Source organism: Herpailurus yagouaroundi, unplaced genomic scaffold, assembly GCF_014898765.1.
Source record: "Herpailurus yagouaroundi ecotype Mexico unplaced genomic scaffold, PumYag 29, whole genome shotgun sequence".
NCBI classification, from domain to species: domain Eukaryota; kingdom Metazoa; phylum Chordata; class Mammalia; order Carnivora; family Felidae; genus Herpailurus; species Herpailurus yagouaroundi.
The window spans coordinates 51709942-51726603 of NW_024412377.1; the positions used below are offsets into that span (position 1 = coordinate 51709942).

General features: G+C 42.7%; 1 protein-coding gene across 1 annotated transcript in view; it reads right to left on the minus strand.

Annotated features, from left to right (window-relative positions):
* The window catches only part of ATP10B (ATPase phospholipid transporting 10B (putative)), a 274165-nt gene that overhangs the window by 34516 nt on the left and 222987 nt on the right, over positions 1-16662 (minus strand). The window contains exons 11-15 of the mRNA XM_040443917.1: positions 10866-11057; positions 8791-9391; positions 6317-6426; positions 4129-4255; positions 1026-1210 (exon numbers count right to left, since the gene is read on the minus strand). Coding sequence (XP_040299851.1) covers positions 1026-1210; positions 4129-4255; positions 6317-6426; positions 8791-9391; positions 10866-11057 — 1215 coding nt within the window. The remainder of the gene's footprint in view (positions 1-1025; positions 1211-4128; positions 4256-6316; positions 6427-8790; positions 9392-10865; positions 11058-16662) is intronic.

Genomic DNA, 16662 nt, shown 5'->3' on the forward strand with positions numbered 1-16662 from the left:
AGTTAAATCTTCCGAACTTCTATTCTGGGTCCGTATCCGTTTTAAGCAAAACCAAAAGAGGTTCCGGCACCGTCCCTGTATCCTTTTTTTGTGCTGTTCTTTCCCATGTTCCTCCCTCTTCTCCATCCTTTCTCCCATGGTGCGTCTAGGTCTCCCTTCCAGTGCCCTGCTCCCACTGCCCTTCCAGGACAATGTTTTCCTGCTTCCTTTTGGAAGCATACATCTTAATGCCTACTTCCCATATTCATCAACCAAGGTGTTAAAACTTCACTTTCTGTGGTTTGCATTGTGAAAATAGATTTTTTCTCCTAAATATAAAATTGTATTATAACTTTGAATACTCTTCTCCAGATTTTACACAGCCCTTTCTCCAAACCCCATCCCCTGCCACCCACAACCTACTGGGGTTTAAAATTGCAGTTTTAGGACTTTGCTTCTCTCTCTCCTATCCTGTCAAAATTTACTGGTCTCATGAATCATTTCCTTCAGGTTTTATTCTGTGGCAAACCAATCTGACATACAAATTGGAGCTGCAATTTTAAACTCATAATCATTTCAATTTTGTTGGGGCTTTTTCAATGGAAGAGTTAGTCCAAAGTATAAGAAACTAACAACTGGGGTTCTGTGAGCAAACAATGTGGTATAATGAAGACAGCACTGGCCTGGCAGAGAACAGTGTTCTAGACTTAGTTCTATCAGAAACTACCAGGGTGACTCTGGGCAAGTGACTTAGTCTCAAGGGTCTTTAGTTTCCTTATTTGTAAAATGAGGAGATTGGGCCAAAGGTGAAATCTGGAAGATCAAAACTTTCTAACATGTACTACTAGATGTAATATAATCAAACTGGTCAGCCATGCATGGGGATGAGGTGGATGATTTCTGGGGACCTCTGAGCTCCAAGGTTCAGTGATATTTTAAGGGTAGGGGTGCTTCCCCTCTGTACCCAAATCCCTCCCATAACCCTATCTCTTGTTGGTCTAGGGGCTGTTCTGCACTTGGACATGTGGTCCCTACTTTGGCCTCACCTGATTTTCTGTATTAATGGAGTAAACAGTGTCAGTCTGATCTAACAATCTGCAGGAATAGGCGATATTGACTGCTGTCTCTTGCTTATCTCCAGTCAAGACCCAGAGCTGGATCCCAGCTTCCCGCAGAGCAGCAATTGTGTCTGGAACCCCTTCTTGCAGCTGGTCTTCAATCCCAGTGGCTCCTGGAGTGATCAAAGACACCAGAGCTTACATTTAGAGTGAAAAAGTAGCTGTTTAATTTCCCCAAAGCCCTATCAAGTCAGACAATGATATCTAATATCTCCAATGTTCTAGGCTGTGCTAAGCACCCAAGATACAGCAGTGAAACGGAGCTGGTCCCTCTTGCAGCTCAAAACATTATTGAAAAAGAATTTATAACTGAACTATATGAGGGGCAAAGCCCAGGATGCCAGGTGAACATATACTAGAAGACCTGAACTTCATCTAGATAGTCAGGGAAGGCCTTGATAGGAAGTGCTATTTAAGCTCAGACCTGGAAGATAAGGCCAAGAAGTGGCAAAGGAGGAGAATTCCAGGTAGAGTGATGAGCATGTATGAAGGCTCAGAGGCCAGAGTAGATGAAGGTGAAGAAAGGGGGGCAGAATGGGGTGAAAGATGGGGCCAGGAAGGGAGGTAAGGCTGTTGGATCATGCAGAGCCTTGTCAGAGCATTAAAGGATTTGGAATTTATTTGGTAGACAAGAAAGCTATTAAAGGGAGTTAAGTTGGAGAGTGACAGGATCAGTTTTGAGTTTTAAGAAGATCATTCTAGGGAACAGAGTGGGAAGCAGGATGAGATTAGAGGTTTAGCAGAGTTGTGGAGGAGTAGCCCCTGTGGGCCTACCAGCAATGGGAGTGGAGAGAAGTAGAGAGACTGAGACCTTTGCTCTCTAACAGTTCACAGCAAAATAAGGACTCAGGTTTTTGATGATAATCTTGGAATTAAACATGCAGATTCCATAATTTTTGAATGATCTCAAGCTTTGCACCAACCCTGATGAATATATACCCAAATATCAAATAGTTACTAACTGATTAGGCAAAAATCTGTATTTAAATTGAGATACTTTTTAGACCACAGACTAATGGCTACCCACTTCACTCTGGGCAGGAGCAAGGCATTTCATTTCTTTTAACAATCCCTAGTGACAATAGGTTGGCAAAGCAGTTACACTGGATGGATACTGAAAAGACCATTTCATAGTGTGGGACTCAGTGTAAATGCAAATGCAGTATTGGTGGCAGGGCAGATTCTTGGTGGTAAGATGAAATCTCTTCCCAGTCCCAGTCCTCTCCTTCCAAAGCCACCTTGAGGGAACAAAAATGATGACTCTATCCTGATAAGTGCCTCTTTTGTATTGCAGGCCCAGATGTGCAGGTAAACAACCCCATGATAAGTGTTGCTTCAATCCTTGTCTTTCTCTCCAAGGGTTAGCCTGGTAGGTGAGATTCTGAAGCTGATTTATACTATAGGGAGGCTGAGTGAAGGAGGAGAGAGGAAAAACACATTTATTTGTGTGAAAGAAAAAATGAAACAGAGAGGTGGTGAAAGTCTTTCCCAGCAAGGGAAGCCAACAGATCTTGACAAGCACGTTCTCTTTCATGCTGAACCAGCTGAGGAGCACCTCTCACTGACTGAAACTAGAACCCTCCCCTGAAACAAAAGCAGCCTCAGGTGGGTGAGAAAGGAGTCACATGCCCTAATGGGATGACATTCTGTGGTCTTGTGTGGTGGATAGAGCTGTCTGGCCTGGCTACCCTCTGGTTTCTGTTAAAATAAGTTCTCATGGCCAGCTTTCAGAGGGGCTTTGGGAGGCAATAGGCAAAGGTCCCGGAGTCAAAACACAGGAACAAAAATAAGGCAGAAGGAGGTGGGGAACAAATGGTCTCCCCTTGCTTGCCACTCTTCCTGCCAAATCCTGTTGCTATATTTAGTATGTAAAGGCATCACCATCTTCTTTCAGCAACCCTGGGTCTGTCGCCTTGCACCCCTGTGTGGCTGAGAGCTTGGAGCAGTATGGTTTATACAGAAGAGAAACTAAAGCTCAGGGGGGTGGGGATTGTATATAGCACTAGGCCAAGATTTGGCCCTCATCCCCAGTTCAGCATTGCCTCCCAAGATGAAAGAAGGCTTTAGCCATGTGGCCAGTGGCAGGGTGCTGTCACATGTTGCCTTTTTCAGATCTTGCTCCTGAGCTGTGAGGTAATTAACCCTGATTAAATAAAGCTTCCTCCTTCTACCTGGGTAATGCTTTTCCTCCCACAGAAACACAATACTACAGTCTTAGCTGGTCTCCCTGCTTCTCTTCTTCCCTCAGTGTATTGATCGAACTTCCATACAGCAGCAGCCAGAGTAATTTTTGTAAAGTATGAACCTGTCCCTGCTTTTACTTCCTTCTCTCTAAACTGTTAGCATATGATTTAAGTACCTTCATAACCTGGGTCATGTTGACCTTTCCCACCTCACATCATTTCTCCCCCCAACTCTGTGGTCCAGTCATAGCAGACCTTGGAGTTTCTAGCCTCTTGGGTCTGTCTCACCTCTAGCTCTTCATTCTGTCCCCTCCCTCTGCCTGAAAATTCTTCCTCTTTGCCTGACTAGCTCCATTGCTCGGCTCAGTTCTTACCTTCCTGCACTCTCCTTGGCCCCAGTCTAGATTGTGGTCCCATACAACCAGGCACGTCTTCCAGCCCAACCCTCATCACACTCACTTGAAATTCCTTGTTGAATCATCCAGTTTCCTTGCTAGATTGAGCTCTGAGAAGATAGGGCCTGTGGCTCTTGTTCCCTAGTCCCAATGCCTAGCATGCACCTTGGCATATAGTAGGTGCTCAATAAGCATTTGAAAAAATGGAGAAGCAACCAAGCTCCTGGGTTTCGTCCAACAGAAAGTATGGGAATGCTCCTGGGCATCCTCAGGAAGTGGTGTGTGGAGTCTGGGTTGGATATTGGCACCATTTGTGCCAAATACCTGGAAGGGCACTCCAGGGAAGGTTCCTAATTGAGACACATCTGTAGCAGTGTCAGAGTCGGGCCAAGAACTCCCTTTCCAGCTTGTAGCATTTTCTTTTTAATTTAATGATGACTTATTTTTAGCTACCGAGTAAGGTGAGTTGATTCTCCAGATGTTGTGCAGTCTCCATTAGAAGCTCATCTCGGTTGTCGAGGGATGCCTCCGCCTCACACCGGAAACTGGCCCATCGTCGGAAGTCATCTTCACTTATGACCTATGGAACAAGAAGAGGCTCTTTCACAATGCTGGGTGAATACTGGCCAATTCAGATGTGCCTGGCCTGTCTGAGCTTCCCTACACAATTATTTCTCCTCAATGTTTTTTGTTTGTTTGTTTGTTTTGAATGCATGAATCAATGAAGGATTGATCCTCATGTTCCATTATCACCAAACATCCATTGAGCCCCTGCTCCTGCTATGCTCTGGGCACTGGAGGTATAGCAGTGATTAAGACAGACAAGATACCCGGGCTTATGGGGTAGTGGAGGGTGAGAGATATTAATCCATGTAAATTATTTAAAAGAACAGATAATTTTAGGAAAATAAAGAGTGACATGATAGAATGTGACTGGATAGGGTGATAGCTGTGGGAAGAAGGATTATTTCATTTGGATTTTTAGTTTTCTTAGACAAAGTGAAGTCCGAGTTGAGATAGACTGATAAGAGGGGTCAGTCACAGGGAGGGGCAAATGCAAGCAATGGACTTGGCTTTCTTTCTGTTCCTTGAAGACATCAGTTGAAGGATGGAGAGCCAGGTAGAGAGGTGGCAGCAATTGGAGTACCCAATAGCTGGAAGAACCAAACTAGAGGGCATCTCTTCCTCCTTTGGAGTCCACAGTACATTTGTATCCCTCTGTTAGTATTACATGCATACTGTCTCTTATTACAATAAATTATTCTTTTGTCCAACATGGAATTATAAGGAAAACCAAGGGGACACAATAGGCCTTTGCTTTTGAGGAATTCACAGTCTTATTAGAGGAGGCAAAGTAGGCACAAATAATTTCAGGGGAAAATAGAAGGTGGTAAGGGTATAATTATAATCTGTGGAGTAGTAAGCACTGGTCACTGTCTCAGGCACTACACATGTGTTATTTCAGTAATCTCTATTACAACTGTTTGAAGTAGGGGGCATTAGTACTATTTTACAGATAAGAAAATCCCAAAGTCAGAGAGGTGAAGAAACTTTCCCAAGGTCACACACCAGGTAAGTGGTGAGATTGGAACTTGTACCCAGGTAGGTCTGACTTTAAAGTGGGTGCTCTTAAACTTTGCTGCACTAAGCACCATAAAAGATGAAGAGCTCTGGGGATCTGCAGAGAAGAAACTACTTTTAGCCACCTAGCAGTGGATGTCATCATAGCTCCCCATCTGACTTTAGGTGCCTTATTAGATGCCTCTAATCTGATATTCATCTCTCTTTGCCTGCCTTCCTTGCAGGTGTTGCAAAGTCAAAGGCCTGCAGGGTGAGAGGTGGGTAAATACATGACTATAGCTGAGCCAAGGGCAATGCAACAGGGAAGGTAGGGGCTGTGACCAATTACAGAACACAGGAGAATATATCCCTCATCAAAGGGATCAGCTACTACTTGGTTCTAGCTATTAGCTGCCTTTCAAGAATGTAGACCCCATTCATCAGACGCTCTACATTTATAAGAGAAATCAGAAATCTAGAATTTTATGTGATCACATAGTATCTCTTAAATTTCAAATCTAGGCAAATAATGCAAAATTTAAAAGGATACTTTTTTTTTCAATATTTATTATTTATTTTTGGGACAGAGAGAGACAGAGCATGAACAGGGAAGGGGCAGAGAGAGAGGGAGACACAGAATCGGAAACAGGCTCCAGGCTCTGAGCCATCAGCCCAGAGCCTGACGCGGGGCTCGAACTCACGGACCGTGAGATCGTGACCTGGCTGAAGTCGGACGCTTAACCGACTGCGCCACCCAGGCGCCCCTAAAAGGATACTTTGAAGGTAAAATTATAACAGTAAAAATTATTTTATGAGTAATGGGTTACCAATTATATGTATAAATAATGAAAAATGGGGAACAACAAAGCCATGCTAATATGGAATCTTGCCATCCAGAGTTTTGTCCCAGCATAATTATCAAAATCCTTGGTCTTTGTAGTGAGTCAGAATTTAGAATGTTTGAAATAGCTAATTTTGAAAATATTAAAACAACCACTATTAAGGGCCTTCTAAAATAGAATAGAAATGACCAACTCAGTGTTGAGACCTTAAAGCTACTAAAGGAGAAATTTATTTTTACCTTTTTGGCGATGCACAGTGTTCGAAGGCCATCTCTTGCATACAAGTCTAGGTGCTTCTGGGTCCTGGCTTGGATTTTCCTCACCTTCTTTTCCATATCAGAATCAGTTGCTGTAAAATAGTCATTGTCCTCCATGAGTGAGGAGGAATCCCCTTATAACCCACCCCAGAAACATAGAAGATCTCTCTTGGCTGTCAGGAAGTCCCAAAAGGTGATGACTCCAGGAGTCTTTAAATTCTCTGCCTTCTGTATCTGACCAAAAAGGCCTAGCTGAGAAAAGTTCTATTTAGGGAAGGTAGGTCATTTTAGGTATTGTTCCCAAATACTTGTTTGCATTAGAATCACCTGGGAACTTAAACAAATAATAGAGATTCCCAGGTCCAGTTGAAGTCCTTCTGAATCAGGGGATGGACCAGAAGTCTGAATCTTTGTTATTACCTCAGGTGTTTTCCAGGTAGCCAGTTTATCCCTGGATAAACTGTTTGGTAAGTCTTAGACATATCATCCATCATCCCCTGTGTCATCTATTTCTGTCTTTATATCAAGTTAGATCCCAAGACAGCCACAGATCTGAATGTCATTGTTAAGTTCTTCACCACATAGGGGGGTGTTTTTCTGAGTTAGGCTTTCTTTCTATAATAGGAAATGGCCTTAGAAAAAATATTTTTTGCATTTCCTATAACTCTAGTATAAAAATATTTCATTGTGTTGCTCAAAGTCCCCTTTAGGAAGTCTTACATGTTTCTTTCAGAAGAAATTTATCTTTTTCTCCTGCAATTACAGTACTTTTATCTGTCAGATAAAAACAATTTTTCAGCCTGGGTTGGTGGGTATGGGGCAGGATTGATGCCATCACCACCTCCTTTATCTAAGATGTCACAGACATCACTAATCAGGTGCAGCATTGTGTAAAAGTCAGCTGGGAGAAAGCTTCAGAATCCTTCTTTACCAGGGCTGGATTGCAATCTTTAGAGGCCAGAAGTAGCAAGCAGATTTTATGTACCTCATCTACTCCCTTCATATAATGCAAAATTAAACATACAATTCTTTACGGTAAAATAATTATAAGGAAATCCAACAAATCTCTGATTTTTCCCATGGTATTATTCCAAGGATATTTTATGCAATATAAAAATCCTTTTAAAGATTATCTTCTCATTTTTCAGGTTCTACTTTTCCCCTAGTGCCTGAAGCACAATCTTTGTGCCTATTGAGCACTACTGTCTTATTGAGCACTATCTACAACATTTTATTTTCAAAGACATTAGCTCCCCAAGATGAAACCCTTTTGCCTTCTACCTGTGTGCCCTGGAGTGTTCACTTTTTTTTCTCAGGCTACTAGGAACCTCAGGGTCAAGTTGAATGTTCAAACACTGTAAATATATTACATCTCGGGTTATTTTCTTCCCTGCTTTTCAAACCTTTGACTCTCAGTTTTAATAGTAATATTGTGTACGTGTCTTTTATTGGAAGCCCCTCTAATCTATTTTTGAATCAGGTGAGGGACAAATAGAAAAAATATCTCCAGGGCAGCTTGGATGGCTGTTGCCCAGGGATAGAGTGCCGTGGTTCCCTTGACTCAGGAACACTGAATTCACTTGTCTGCCAGAGTCTGGGGATGAAGAGACCTAATTAGCTCCCTTCCCATTCTAAATACTCATCAATCCCCATGAACCTCTTGGCTTTAATCCATAGCCGATAATGCAGGAGGCACAGGGCTGCCTGGGCAATTCTAAAGCTTGGCTGGAATCTACTATCCTGGGAGAATCACAGCCCCATAACTGTCTTCTTCTTGTTAGCAATCAGGAAGCGGCTGCACACTAATTCATGCTGCTTCAAAATTGGACACTGATATGTAGGGACTTTGGAACATTTTTCTGGCTTGGAGCAAGTTTATGAAAATCCATTTGGGGGAGGCTGGGGAAAAGGATGATAAAGGAGGACACCTGAGGCTTCCCAGAGAGAACTGAGCCTGGTGCAGAATTCTGGTGGCATAGAAAGAACTCTGAACTGAGATTCAATATACCTAGGCCTAGGATTTACCACTGGTTAGCTGTGCCACCTCTATTAAGTCACTTCCTTCTCTGGGTTCAGCTGGCTTCTCTCCACAAGTAAGAGTTAGGACCACAGTGCGTTCTAGGTTATGTTAATGAGTGTCCTGGTAGAAAAAATTGTGTGTGGATAATCCATGTTTAAAAAATGAGTTTGGAAAACCAGAAACTGGGATAAATAAAGAAGTTTCTTCAGTATAAGACTATAATAAGCTCATGAGCACTGTAATAATCCAGGGTGAGGAGATGCAGAATGCAGCATGATTTAAGAGAACTCCTTTGAAGAAAGCATCTTGTGGCCTCTGTTCCAGCTGGGACCTGCTGGACTAAATGACTCTATAACTCCAGCTCCTCATTACTGTTCCATACTGCCTCCCAAACCAAGGACCCCTCTTCCTGGAGCCCTGGTGAGGTAGGACTCACCGCAGGCCGGGTCTTCCAGCAGGTCCATGATAACTGAGTCTGCGCCTTTGGTGTAGACGATGATCTCACTCGTCAGTGGGTGCCTCACAACCACAGACATTCTCTTCCTGACAGAGTCAAAGCCCAGGGTGCAGAGGACATCGAAGGTGAGGCAGGTGCCCTGGGGCAAGCGCACGGTCACCTGCTCTGGTGTCCGGGACACCAGAGTGAAGCTGTAGGCATGGGCGGCATGCACCAGGGCTGCCTCATCAGGGCTCTCAGCCTCATAACAGAGCTCAGGGCTGGCCAGGCCTAGAGCTGGGGCCTCCAGCACCTCTTCCAAGGAAGCGTCTAATCCAGACCCCTGGATGTCAACCTGGTCCCATGTGCTGCTCCTATAGCCACCATCAGTGGAGTTACCTCCACTGCACACAGACATATCATCCCTCTCTTCTGAGTCTGGGGTTGGAATGTTGGCCCCCAAACTCTCTCCCAGGTCGGTGTCAGAGGGCACAGTGGATGAGAATGACTGGCTAAGGTTCAAAAGCTTCAGTCTGTGGAACAGTTGTTGAATCTTCTCCAGGGACGTCCCCAGAGCCTTGGCAGAGGGTGGCATAGTGACCTGTGGTAAAAGGAGGGAAGTGGAACATTAACTCTCAGTGTTGGAAAAAAAAAATATCAAGCTGTTTTATGGCAGAAGAGGAAGGTCATTTTACAATAAATGGATTATTTGGGGCTTTAGGGATTATAGGCAAGTCTCACCTCTGTGAGCCTCAGTTTACCTACCTACAGCATGAGAAGATTAGGCCAGATATTTCTTTCCAGCCTTGACATTCTAGGGATTGGTAATACTCAATTTTACAATCCTGCTTTGGTCATGGACAAAGGAAAGAAAAGGAGACAAAAGCCAGACCCATAGTAAAAGTTTACATTCCCCGGGCCTTTTCCATGACCTTGTCTGCTTTATCCTTGCATGCAGTATCTTATCTCGCCCTCCCCAGCAATTCTAGCAGATGCCATGTAATCCTAACTTCTAGATGAGGTTCAATAAATTGGCTATGACCACCTAGAGTGTAGTAGTAGAGCTGGACTAAAATCTGGGTGTTCCTGGCTCCAGAGATTGGACTCCTGAGTTACCTGTCATCTAACATCTCCCCATTAACTTGAAAATTGGGAATTGGATGCTATCCTTCCCAATATGTACTTCTTCCTTTCTTGAAAATAGAGTTAATTTCTCAGCAAACATTTCCTGCCTCCCAAATCTCCCTAAAAACTTTTGATAACTTGGTGACTTTTTAGTGGCTGAATGGGATCTAAGTGTAATATGGGAGGCTTTGGTTTGGTACCTGGGTGAACCCTCTTTTTCTTGATTTCATTAGCCACAAGTTAAAACACTCAATTATTCTCTTCAGTCACTCATAAGGGAGCTTGGGTGAGAGTCTGTGGATAATTGAAGATCAATCTACCTTTAGTGCTGAAAAAACAATTCAGAGTATAAACTTCTATAAATGGCCATACAGCTGCATTATCTCAAAATTGGCAGAACTTCACCCATGGTTTTTATTATTATTATTATTATTATTATTATTATTATTATTATTATTTGCCCTCACATAAAAACAGAGACCAGTATAATGTGATATTATTATGTAGCTGTACAGAGGGTTCTGCTGTGTAGTACCCGTACATCCTTTGTGAAGTCCAAGCTCTCTGAACCACTGTTTCTTCACTTGTAAAATGCAAGGACATAGCTCACAGGGTTGTTGGGTTGTGAGGGTTAAATGATAATGCAGGTGATGTGTTTGGCATGGAGACTGACACACAGCGCTGCTTAGTAAATATTAACTCTTAATATCTACCCTACACACAGATAGATACAAAGTTTAAAAGCTACATAGAAAGCTCATCTATAACTTATTCCATTTCTTTTAAAAAATGAAGAAACTGAGTCCCAGAAAAAAAAATCTGTTCAAGGTCCCACAGTGGTGAAATGGTGATGCTGTGACTAGGGTCCAAGTATCTTGTCTCTCTATTCAGGGCTTCACCCCTTGTCCCATCTCCCATCCATCCCACCACCCACTGTCGGTGGTCCTTACTCTCTGCCTGGTCTCAGTGGTTGTAGAGACCATGACGGAGTTGCAGATGGTTAGGGCGAGGAAGAAGTCAGCAATGGAGGAGGTGGTGGAGAGAGAAGGCTTGGGTGGTTTTGTGTCTGACAAGGTCTCCAGCCACAGAGCAGCATCTTGTACTTTGGCCAGTAGATTTTTGTCTGGAGTCACATCTTTTTCCTGAGAAAGAAAGGCCTGGATGAGAATATTTCCTGAAGGGATTGGGGAGGAATACCCCCTCTGGAAGATTCTTTGTACACCTGCAGAAAGGATAATACAGTCTTCCTGAAAGTCCTGCCTCCAGCACATCTCTTCCTCCCACAGGCCTGGTCAATGCATTCTTATGTGACTCCTCCCTTTCCCTCAACCTGACATGTCACATACTCATTGGTTATAGACTCTGGCAGCCCTTCCCTCACTGTGGCTCCCCACTTTCACTGCTGATGGTTTCAGCCAGACTCAGACCTCTAGCCCTCAAATCTAGATTCCTGCATCAGCCTCTAAAGTAATTTCTACCTCTTACCTCTTTTCTTTCTAACCCTTCATATGTGTTATCCATGCGTCTTCCTAAAACATCCTTTCCCTCAAGGTATTTTTGAGCTTGAAAACTTTCAGGAGATCTTCATTGTTAGCACAATCAATTCAGTCTGGCATCTAAATGCTTTCACAGTCTGCATTTCTACTCTTTACTTCCACCGCTTCTCAATGTAGGCCCTCAGCTCAGCCTGTTGGTTTGTTTGCTGCCTCCTGGATATGTACTCCCTTTTTATGCCTCTGATCATACCTTGCTTGAAAAGACCTCTCCTGCCTACCAAAATGCTACCTAGACTTCAGGATCCATGAGAAATGTTCATATGTTCATGAGATCTTATCCAGCCCACAATGAGTTCTCGGTCTTCTGAGCCACAATATTGTGTTCTTGAACTCAGAATCTCCATGGGAGTCAGGCAGGTAAGGTGGATGAGGGAAGTTGCCCAGGTACAGATGAGGACACTGTGGGATGGCGGGGGCTGTGAGACCTGGCAAGTGCTACCCTGTGTGAAAGGTGGCAACTGTTCTGCTAGTGAAATGCTCTGGTGCTAGTCCAGTTTGCCAAATCTATTGATTTTTTTCAGGATAAAGAGAGATGATGTGACAAGTCCTGTTTTTTGAAAAGAAAAATCTGTGGGCAGGATCTGACTCATGGATTTCCAGTTTTTCACATCCTTGTAGAAGGTGCCAGTTGTATCATCCCTTTGGAATTCACCACATATTGACCTATATTTTAAATTTAATTTTTTTATATCCATATTGAATCTCTCTAGAGATAAGAGCCTCAGAGATAGGGAATGCATTTTCCACAAAGTTGTACATTCTAGAGCCCCAACTATTGCTTTGTTTGAAGCAGAAGTTCAACAAACACCGGCTCTTAACAGATAGGACAAAAGCCACCATGCAAAGAAATTGCCACACAAAACCATTTATATCAGTGTTAATAGTTCATAGGTTAATTAAAGTTTAGAAGAAAGAGAGTTAATGGTTGAAAATGGTGGACTGAAGAAATCTTGATTAATTTATGCAGGGTAAGACTGAGTGCCAATGAGCTAACAGATTTTACAAATAAGAACCCAGGTTGAGATTTAAAAAAAAAAAAAATGAAACAAAACCCTGTGGATAAAGAGTCCTCAGACTGTGTCTTCTCTGATTACCAAATGCAATGATTTCAAAAGTCAGACTCTATCCTCCCTGGGGCTGCTGGCACAGGTGAGCCACATGAGAGGAAACCCAGACACACAGGGAGATACTTGATGCCTGCAGAGATGAGAGTTGGGCTTTCCAATAGCACAGGGAGGTGAAAAGAAATGGATGGGAGCAGAGAGTTCTAGCCTTCATTTGGAGTGCTAAGAGTCAACACTGTACCTCCTCTTGTTCATACCCTCTTAAGACAACAACCAGAAAAAAGTACTTCTTATTAAAAGGAAGAGTGCTAGTAAGACTGAAACAAATCTGCATTTCTTCTCATTGCCTTGTGATAAGCAGTGGTGAACGATCCACACCATATGGTGTCACTATTTTCAGAAAGCCAAGGAAGGGAGCATGTATTATCCAACCTCTCAGCCTTTGAATGCCATCTTCCTAGCAATAGTTCACACTGATCAAGCTCTTCCTACTTTTCCAAGCAATGTCATTTATGTGACCTCACCAGCTTCTCACAGTCCCAGGTTGAGATGAAATGAGTCTCAACTTAATTGAAACCGAGAAAGATGGCTGACATGACCAATATCACTCAGTGAGTCAGCAGAAAGCCAGAATCAGATGTCAGACCCTTTAACTGAGTCCTTTCCATGGTCATGGTAAAGTTGACTTGTTCCCTTACTAATGCTCTTAATGCTCCCTGGCAGACTCCCCTCACCAGATTCCAGGCTCCATCTACTGCCTGTCATCAGTGTACAATCATCACTCAAGGAGCTCTGAGCTCATTTCTCAAAGTAGTAATGACAGTTCCTATTCATATAGTGCTACTTACATTCTGTGTACATCCATTATTTCATTGCATCTCCACAGCAACATTATCTGTTCAGTACTATTATCCTCCTGGTTATCTGTGTATCAGATGAGGAAACTGCTATCCAGGGAGATTAAGTGTTTTTCCTAAGGTCACACAGTAAGTAGGCGAGACTCCTTCACTTAATTTGAGATAGTCCAACTAGAATTCATGCTCTTAACCTTTGTGCCAGACAAGGTCCCCCACAAGAAGGAAGTAGCCTCTGATACTTGCTGACAGCCAGCATCTTTAGTGTTTGGCATCCCATGCACAACTAACAGGTTTATATATCCAGTCCTTAAGGCTCATCAGATAGTATTTGAGATTATAAAAGATACTATGGGAGTCTCCTTTTTTTTTTTTTTTTTTTTTTTTTAGAAAATAGACTTCATTTGGGGGGGTATACATGATAGGATGCTTTATTTTTTATTAAAAAAATTTTTAATGTCTATTTTTGAGAGAGACAGAGAGACAGAGACAGAATACGAGCATGTGAGGGGCAGAGAGAGAGGGAGACACAGAATCTGAAGCCGGCTCCAGGTTCTGAGCTGTTAGCACAGAGCCCAACATGGGGCTTAAGCCCAGGAATGGTAAGATCATGATCTGAAGTTGGACGCTTAACTGACTGAGCCACCCAGGTGCCCCAATTGGATGCTTAAAAACCCCTTTTATTTATTCTGAGAGAGAGAGGGAATGAGAGAGAGAGAAAGAGGCAGAGTCCCTCTTAGAGGGGCTGAGCAGGAGAGGGAGAGACTCCTAGCACAGGCTCTGTGCTAATTGCACGAGACAGACATGGGGCTCCATCTTATTAACCATGAAATCATGACAAGAGCTGGCACTCAACCAACTGAGCCACACAGGCACCCCACAAATGGGATGCTTTTAACCCTTACCACAGATGCCCAGAGTTGCAAACAAGGTTGGATGTCACCAAAACCAAATCTTTCATTTTCCTGATGACAAAATTGAATGGCAGAGAGAAGGGAGGTGAACTACTCAAGACTTCACAATGAATTAGGGTCAGAACTAGGGCAGCTTTCATACCACCTGACTCCCAACCTCTGACAACACACTGCTTTGCTCTAAGCTATGTATTACGTCTTTCCAAATGGTGACACAGTTAAAATGATTTAGGGTTATTTATTGCATGTCCATTTACCCTTTAGTATATGAGTGCCATGAGGGCAGAGGCAATCTGTGATATGTCCCCAGTGCCTGGCAGACTGCAGGCATTCAAACTTCTGTTGACAGACTTCTATCTAGGACACCACACTACCCCACCACTGATTAACTCATGGGATCTCTTTGTTAAAATACTTCTTTAGTATATTTCCTTCCAATCATAAAGCAATACATTAAAAAAAATCTCTGCAAAGGGCCTACTTCTCTCTGGGAATGGCAGCAAGCCCAGCCTGCAGGTGTCAGCCACAGATGTCAGTTAAGCTTTATCCAGTCACCACAGACTATTTTCATGGGGCAAGGTTCTTCATGGTTCTTCTTGCCCACAGCCCATTGGTTTCCTGTCTGGCCCATTAACATTTAGGAACTTGGCACTTAGGATACTTAGAGAAAGCTGTGCCCGCACCCACCTCTGGGCCCTTTGGCTAGTCTATTTCTCTGAAGGAAAAGAAATAAAATTGTGGGTTACCAGTTCTTCAGATTAGAGCTTTGTGGCAGTCAGGTACCCAACTGGTTAGATTTCTTTCTATTGGAGCACATGTAAAGCTCATACAAACCTTTGATGAAGGTGATCTCAGGCCTCACACTATACCCTCAAAGATCCTTTGATTACATTAGATTATTATCATTAGATTACATTTATTGACAATTTACAACAAAGTCAGGTGCTTTGCTAAGTGTGTTTATCTACATCATTTACTCATCACGACAGCACTGAAATAGCTACTATTATTCTCCCATTTTAATTATGAGGTAAATGAGGATCATTGAATTTAAGTAACTTGTCCAAGGTCACAAAATCAAGAAAAAGGCTGGGTCTTGAATCCAGTTCTGCCTCCTGATGCCAAAAGCTGAACCCTTAAACATGATGCCAGAACTTTCCAAACTTTAACATGCACACAAATCAACTGGGCATCTTGTTTATACTCAGATGCTTAAACTCAGATGCTGATTCAGTGGGTCAGGAGTGGAGCCTGAGCATCTGCATTTCTATAAGCTCCCAAATATGCTCATGCTGCTGGTCTGAGGACCACAGTTTGAGTAGTGAGGATTTATATGGACACTGTATGCTACATGACTGGGGTATATTCCACATTGAAGGCTGGGAAAAGGAGGCCAACTTCTAATCTGCTACTCTCTTCTCAGTTTTATTTTTTATTTATTTATAAAATTTTTAAATTCTACTTAAATCCAAGTTAGTTAACACAGAGTGTAATAATGATTTCAGGTCTCTTCTCAGTTTTAATGATAACTTACTCAAGTTCACATGGATGACTATCATTCATTGGGTGCCCATAGCCCCTCTGTACCCATACACTCAGCACCAAGAGCAGTTTTCTGTAGGCACTGGTGTTCTTCTCACCTCTCTACTAGGCTGTAACTTCTATATATTTTTTGTGAGTGTCTAACCTGGTACAACCTCTTGGGAAGTATCAATCAAAATAAAAAAGGTATACACAGTTTAACAATTATGCTAGAAGAATGAATACTATAGAAAAATATACATGTGTAAGCAATGGCTCAACCATCCAACAAATTCTAATGCCATTAATAAAAAGATGAGGCAGATCTCCAGAATGTCTGTCTACAGATATGAAATATTCCCTCAGATTCACTAAGTAAAATGACAAAGTCCAAATCAATGTGTAGGGATGCTCCTATGTGCAGTAAAGGATGTGCTCATGTGTATACCACACTTGTATGCTTCTATATAGGTGAAACACCTCTGGGTCATACATGAGAAACTGAAAATAATGGTTGCTGCTGGGGTTGTGGGGGAACATAGAAGAGAGGGAGACTTACTTTTTACCTTTTGAAGTTTAGTTACTTTCTACTACTTACTTAACCATGTGGTTATATCACTATCGTGGAAACAAACTTACCTGTTGCTGGGAAGCTGGAGGCTCAAATATGTTTTAGGGGAGTGATATTTTTGCCCAGGTTGAGGTTGTGGCCTAGAGGATACTGCCTTCCATTCAAGAACCGAGAGAACCCAATGTTAACAAATATTTGCTTAAATAGAAGCATGTTGATTGTTAAGGTAAGCTTTGTCCAAAAGGGACATAACCCCAAGGAAAGAAA